This window comes from Pollicipes pollicipes, unplaced genomic scaffold (assembly GCF_011947565.3).
Source record: "Pollicipes pollicipes isolate AB1234 unplaced genomic scaffold, Ppol_2.1 Scaffold_7262;HRSCAF=8765_pilon_pilon_pilon, whole genome shotgun sequence".
NCBI lineage: Eukaryota > Metazoa > Arthropoda > Thecostraca > Pollicipedomorpha > Pollicipedidae > Pollicipes > Pollicipes pollicipes.
Window position 1 is genome coordinate 18,303,713 of NW_023597055.1, and position 7,476 is coordinate 18,311,188.

Genomic DNA, 7,476 nt, shown 5'->3' on the forward strand with positions numbered 1-7,476 from the left:
CGGTCCCTCGACAGCACGCCCGTTCTTTCACATACCCCATGACGTCAGCACAAATCGGAGTATCTAGCGCCTAGCGGTCGGTGCCCCAACGGCTCTGTGGCCGCTGCCCGGCCGGTCGTTGGCCGCCGGCGCCGGCTAACTCACCACCACCTCCTCGTGCAGCGTCTCGCCGGGCATGACCAGTAGCAGGCCTTCGAGGTAGTCGGGCGCGATCTGGTTGAACACCACCTCCACGTACAGCGGCGACTCCAACCGCAGCGGGAAGTACCACACCGAGCGGCAGAAGATCAGGTAGAAGATCTGCGGTGGTAGGTGGCGCCAACGACGAGTTAGAGGGCGCCGCACCGCACGACGGCAGCTATGGGCGGCCGCGCACGCTATGGGCGGCCGTGCACGCTATGGGTGGCCGTGCACACTGTGGTCGGCTGTGCGCGCCGCACGGCACGGCGGCAGCTATGGGCGGCCGTGCACGCTATGGGCGGCCACGCACATTGGGACATGAGGTTATGCACGCCTGCATGGGAACATGTTCTTGAAAGTGCTGCTACAGGATATTCTGTGATTGTCATACATCAGCTTGCATTTGACGAGCACGCCGGTGATTTCTTGCGACATATATTATCACAGGCCCCATTTACACACGAGTAACTTAACTCAGCCAACACACAACAACCGTGCAGAATGCGAGACAATGGTGTCGTGATGCATATGCATTTTGTCCCTGCACCAGGCGCTGGGTGGAGGACGCTCCCCACCACAGACGGGCCGCCGCCGCCCAGCCACCCCAGCGCACCTGCTCGTTCTTCTGCAGTTCGGTTGTCACGTCCAGGATGTACTCCTCCCGCGCCAACGGCATGGTGAACGTGTCGCCCTCGACGATGCAGTACAAGCTGAACTCCTCCATCTCGTCCCGCGACCGGATCTTGATCACCGAGCAGATGTCCTCGATGATGTCCTGACGAGGGCACATGTCACGACCGGCTGGGATTTGTAAACCGCGCGAGATTTGTAAACCGCGCGAGATTTGTCAACCGCGCGAGATTTGTCAACCGCGCGATATTTGTAAGCCACGCGAGATATTTAAATCGCGCGAGACTTGTAAACTGCGCGAGCTTTGTAAACTGCGCGAGACTTGTCAACCGCGTGAGATTTGTAAACTGCGCGAGAATTTTAGGTCGCGCAAGATTTTTAAGTCGCGCGAGATTTGTAAGCCGCGTGAGATTTGTGAACCGCCCAATAGAGTGCTCAACAGAGAGGGGTGGGGGCAGTCATTTCGGGCGGAGGACGATTAGCATTGCCGGCCTCGCCTCATCACATTCCAGTCTCCAACTGACACGACCTTCAAGTCCAGGACTCCCATGTGGCACAAATAAGAAATGGGACGTTAAGAACTAAAAAACAAAGCATACTAGCTACTACTAGAAACACTACTTGCATACTAACCAGCCACGCACAAAGCCACATCTGAGCAATTAACTCGCTGATCGCATTCATTTCACCTGCACCATGCTTAAGCCCTACTTTTGGTGTTTCCACCTCGTTCATCCTGGGTCCTGCTGGTGCCCCCCGCTCTTGGTGACCGCACGTCGTCTCACCTGGACAACGCTGGTGCTCTTGGTGTTGATGACGCGCTCAGTACCGCCGGGCAGCCGGTAGATCTGGCGCTTGGAGTTGCGTCCGGCAGTGATGGCCGTGATCTCCTCGATGCTCGGCACGTTCTTGCGGCCGCCGAAGCGGAACGTCTTCCTCAGGTTCTGCAGACACACCATGGCCGTGCCTGCCGACCGCAGAGGAGACGGTGTTGACACGGCGTCAGACACGCGGCGGTGACACACAGCCGGCCGCAGGGGAGACGGTGTTGACACGGCGTCAGACACGCGGAGGTAACACACAGCCAGCCGCAGGGGAGACGGTGTTTACACGGCGCCAGACACGCGGCGGTAACACACAGTCGGCCGCAGGGGAGACGGTGTTGACACGGCGTCAGACACGCGGCGGTAACACACAGCCGGCCACGGGAGAGACGGTGTTGACACGGCGTCAGACACGCGGCGGTAACACACAGCCAGCCGCAGGGGAGACGGTGTTGACACGGCGTCAGACACGCGGCGGTAACACACAGCCGGCCACGGGAGAGACGGTGTTGACACGGCGTCAAACACGCGGCGGTAACACACAGCCAGCCGCAGGGGAGACGGTGTTGACACGGCGTCAGACACGCGGCGGTAACACACAGCCAGCCGCAGGGGAGACGGTGTTGACACGGCGTCAGACACGCGGCGGTAACACACAGCCGGCCACGGGAGAGACGGTGTTGACACGGCGTCAGACACGCGGCGGTAACACACAGCCAGCCGCAGGGGAGACGGTGTTGACACGGCGTCAGACACGCGGCGGTAACACACAGCCGGCCACGGGAGAGACGGTGTTGACACGGCGTCAGACACGCGGCGGTAACACACAGCCAGCCGCAGGGGAGACGGTGTTGACACGGCGTCAGACACGCGGTGGTAACACACAGCCAGCCGCAGGGGAGACGGTGTTGACACGGCGTCAGACACGCGGCGGTAACACACAGCCGGCCGCAGGAGAGACGGTGTTGACACGGCGTCAGACACATGGTGGCAACACAACAGTCGGACGCAGGGGAGACGGTGTTGACACGGCGTCAGACACATGGTGGTAACACAACAGTCGGACGCAGGGGGAGACCACACAGCTGGCAGCAGTGGGGTGGCCTGGGCAAAGGGAGGACAACAGGGGACGGCGTGTTGCGTGCATCACAGCATTACGTGGGACTGGGACTGACTTGATACGTGGCAGGGAGGATCAGCGAAAAGGCTGTCAGCTCTCGGCGAGCATGGATTATGATCACTGATGAGCTGTACAGAAAAATTTGATGCAAAAACCGTTTAAACAGATTTGCAACCATGCAAATTGGCTTATGCAGCTCCGGCAGTGTTCGAAAAATAACAGCCTTGAAAAATTTCGCGATCCAGTTGTTGCAACGAGTCGGCAAAAAAGGTTCAAAACCTCCCCTTCCCTAATATGTTTTGGTCTCGTCTCACTCCATGCTCATTGTGCCGAAGCGGGCGCCAGCACAACAGTGCCAACGCAGTACGCCAGACGTCAGCAGCGTCGGACTGACCGTGATAGGCGCGCCGTTTGTCGTAGGCGGCCGTCTCCAGGTATTTGAAGAGGTAGGGCCGCAGGCCGTCGGAGCAGGCGAAGTAGGCGGCCACGATGCTGAACAGCCGCCAGCCGCGCTGGCACGAGTCCGGCTGATTCGACTTGTTGCTGGTCGTCTGACGCATCAGCTGGCAGAACACCTCATCCCGGAGAGGTGGAAACCGGTGGCACGCCTGTCAGGGAGGCGCGCGTCTCAACGACAGGCAGCAGCCGGCGGTACACCTCATCCCAAAGAGGTGGAAAGCCGGCCAGAGGGGGGGGGGGGGGGAAGGGGGGTGACGCGTCTGAACGCCAGGCAGCAGTCGGAGGTACACCTCATCCCAGAGAGGTGGAAAGTCGGCCAGGGGGACGCGTCTGAACGGCAGGCAGCAGCTGACGGTACACCTCATCCCGGAGAGGTGGCAAGCCGGTCAGTGGGAGGAATGCGTCTCAGAGGCAGACAGCAGCTGACAGTTAACCTCAACCCGAAGAGGTGGAAAGCCGTCCAGGGGAGGAACTCGTCTGAACTGCGTCAATAAGTCATCAGCCACCAGTCCCCTGTGTTCTGAAACCTGCTCATGAGTTCCTTTGAAATTTCTCGTTGCATGTATAAACACAGCTGCCTAATTTTTCTTTTCTACGCCGCTTTCGAGCGACCTTGGACAAGAGCAGTTTGCAGAGCAGCAGACAAAAGCAGCAGTGCCGCTTTGCGGCACCTATTCACTATGGGCCCGATTTCAAAACGTCCATAGAAAGCAACACACCACCTCCCCGTTGTTCCAATCGCTGGACATGCCGGACCTGTATCTGATATCGAGCATGCCTGCGCCGTTGAAACGCTTGCTCCAGAATGGCCTTTCACGGCATTCATAACGCCGCGACCTCCTTACGGGGCCACTTTTTACCTCTCCTGGCGGCACCAGGGTGCAACGACCTTCCACACACGGTCAGAGGAGTTTTTGCTCGCCGCCCACGGCGTCTATCAAGCCGCACGACAAGCAACTCTTGCCTTTTCAAAAGTACGAGACACTAACCGCGTGTCGCAACACGTCGCTGCCCCTGGTTCACCGGAGGTCTCGCGTCCGAGCTCCGGTGCTTGCTCGCCTGGTACGAGCCGGCGCGCATGGCGTTGGCGGGCGACTCCCGCGCGGACCGGTCCCTCACCATCAGGATGGTGTAGACGCAGTCGACCTCGGCCATGTTCTTGCCCATGGCCTGGTCGCCCATGTAGCGCTGGATGGAGAGGAAGCACTCGAGCGCCAGCTTGTTCATCTCGCCCGACTCCAGCTTGAGCAGCGACGCCTGCAGCGGCTGGTTGGTCCACTTGACCATCTCCACCTGTGGCGGGCGGCGGCGCCGGGTGTCAGCGGGGAGTGCCGGGACACGGCGGCCTCGCACACGGATGCGTTAGCTGCCGCAAAAGACGACAAGGCACAGCGGGCGGCAACACCGGGCGACAGCGGAGCTGACGTTAGCGGTGAGCGCCGAGACACGGCGGCCTCGCAGACGGATGTGTTGGCCGCCGCAGACAGTGTCAACGCACGTGCAAAACCGCTACACCGAGGATGCAAAAGCGAAGGGAATGGCCATGGCCCCCCGCATGTTACATTCACATTGTCACATGTCACATGTCACATTGTTTGACATCCATCGGATGAGACTCATGGCAGGAAGACATGAGATGGAGCGTGTGGGCACAGGATAGCATCGACTCCCTGGAACACCCACACGCTCCTGGTCCAGACCTGGCCACGAGAAAGTAGCCGCATGCGCCGTAAAGTTCAGCTCGCTGCAGACCCACCGTACGCCAGGGAAGATAACGGAGCTCGTGTGAAAAGCAACGACATGGTGCCTGAGTGCGCGGACCGAGACTGTTGCGAATACTTCCCTCGCACGGGCGGTGCTCGACACGAGAGCAAACTGGGACCGCGGGGGCTTTCCTCAGTGGTGATGCTCATCAGGTGTTCTCGCGGTGTATCTTAACTGCTCCCGTCTTTTCATCTCACCTGTTCCCGCCACGTCCAGTCCTCCTTGCCCTTCTTTTTGCCCTTCTTCTTGCTCTCGAGCTTCATGGAGCCGGTGATCTCGCCGTCTTCACTCCTGAGCATGTTGTACCTGATGGCGGATAGACGGCGGTAAAGAAATTGAAGAGGTGTCACATCCAGGCTCACCTGGTATCCAGAAGCGCATGCAATAATAACCGTTAATTTACATTTAGAGATGGTTAGGTGCACTGGAAAAGCACCCCACGGAAAACTAGAACCTCTAAGTCAAAAATTTCGAAGCAGTTCCAGAAAGTGCTCGAACATTTGGCTGATAAATCCTATATCCATTACATGCCAATATTTGTCGACACACACACACACACACACACACACACATATATGTATATATATATATATATATATATATATATATATATATATATATATATACATAGCCAACAGCGTCAGCCGCTTGGTGGCAGCTGACAATATGGTGACAGTAAAGTAAAATATGCTACCCTTGACTTTCGTAAATACGCTGCGTGACTCAGTTGATAGCGGCCTTTATCTGTGTACCATTTCAGATGGCACTCACTTCTCCTCAGCATCTCGGAAGTGTAGCATGGCATACTGTAGCAGCGAGTGCTTGCCGTCGTCGGGGGCGGGGCCTGGCGGCTTGTCGCCGCCCGCCGCCGGGCTGTGATTGGACGTCTCGCTGTCCGACTCCGCCTCCAGTCGCTCGCCGTCCAATGGCCGCTCCGACCACAGGTCATGCGACTCGGGAGACTCGGCCCCCGGACCCACGTGACCGGTGCCGTTCGTCAGGGAAATCTGAAGCAGCGGGCGGCGAAGGTGAGGACGTGCGCGACTTCGCAGGTTTAGTCGCCGGAATGAGGGAACCAGAGCCGCACTCGTCATCGGCAAGGTCAGTCATTCAAGGTCGTGGCGACGTCACGCAACTACGCTAAATGCCCGTAATAAGGGTCTGCTGCGACGCACAATCCTGTGACGTCAGAGGTGACGACCTCGGTCAACCGCGAAGCCCTCCTCCCAGTGAAGACCAGGCCTCAGGAGCCAGCTGTGGAGAGCACGACAGCCCATCGCAACAGAGAGTAGTGAACGGAGGTCATCGCCAGCTGGCTGCTGATTGTGAAATGCACAACACAAACCTGAACAAGACATGGACACAAAGGACGAGGAGCTGAAATCTGTCCACGGTGTTTCTACATACGCATGGAAGCAAGATGGCTCGGGAGTAAGCTTTATCTTATGCGATGAATGAAATGCCCAAACAATACAAAACGTGTGTGACCATCTGACCTTGAAATACGCTTTCGGTGTTGCACGCAATCAAGTAAATTGAAGAAATGCATGAGATAACGCTGGACGATTGCATAAGCACAATCGTTAACAACACAACCAAACGAGCTGAACAAACATATCTGACTACAAATGCTCGCAGCCTCGTCCTCTGGCTGGAGCATTGAGCCCTAACGCATGACAAGTGGACGTTACACTCAACTAGAAGGATCAGCCAGAGCATCCAAATAGCCCAGCGACGCCGAACAGGCCAATGAGAGACCGGCACTCCGGTATTATCGCATCTCTTGACTGATGCACCATTCCGTCCGTGTCATCAGATTACACGACTGCCCAGTAATTTGGCGAGCCGTTGGGCAGGAGCGAAGTCAGCACACTACCGTGAGGTCGCCGCCACCTACGATGCGCCTCTCGTGACGGTCCGGCCGGCTACCATACCGTACATGCCTCTGTCGCCAGTCCGCCCGACCGCGGTCTCGGGGTCTCCCTCTAGACTGTGCCTCGCCGCGCCTCTGGAGGCGGAGCCGGCGGGGCGGCGCGCGTTCGGCCGGCCCGGTTATGCCCGGACCGGCCCGCCTCATTACCCCGCCCATGTCACGCACGAGCGCCCGCCGACACCAGCCTCCATGGCTCGGCCGGCCGCCGCCCGCGGTAACCCTGCCCGGCGGCGGCCGCCGCCCTGGCGCCGCGCGTGCAGCTGCGCACCGGGCCGGGTCAGCGTGAGAGGCCCGTCACCGAGCCGGCGCGACTCGTGACTCGTGACTCGTGACTCGTGACTCGTGACTCGTTCAGCCGACACTGGCGAAGGTGACGCGGAGTTCGTTGGGCAACGGTTGTGTGTTGGACAGAATCCACCAAAACCGCTGGGCGAATGAGTGCTCGCGAAGCGGCCAGGATATCACGCGTCTTAACAATCGCAGTGCAGAGAAAACGGAGGGGAAAGGGCGCAACACTCAAAGCTGAGAGGCCAGGACTGCTCACACTGCAGAGGTTGCGAGTTTGG

The 7,476-nt window shown here is 58.6% G+C and overlaps 1 protein-coding gene across 4 annotated transcripts in view; it reads right to left on the reverse strand.

Moving 5' to 3' along the window:
• Window positions 1–7,476, reverse strand: part of Myo10A (unconventional myosin 10A) — a 200,843-nt gene that overhangs the window by 3,236 nt on the left and 190,131 nt on the right. For all 4 annotated transcript variants that reach the window (XM_037238515.1, XM_037238516.1, XM_037238517.1 and 1 more), the window contains 7 exons: window positions 5,749–5,984; window positions 5,175–5,283; window positions 4,333–4,506; window positions 3,149–3,362; window positions 1,596–1,777; window positions 794–955; window positions 145–300 (listed from right to left, as the gene is read on the reverse strand). In XM_037238515.1, the coding sequence (XP_037094410.1) occupies window positions 145–300; window positions 794–955; window positions 1,596–1,777; window positions 3,149–3,362; window positions 4,333–4,506; window positions 5,175–5,283; window positions 5,749–5,984 (1,233 nt within the window). The remainder of the gene's footprint in view (window positions 1–144; window positions 301–793; window positions 956–1,595; window positions 1,778–3,148; window positions 3,363–4,332; window positions 4,507–5,174; window positions 5,284–5,748; window positions 5,985–7,476) is intronic.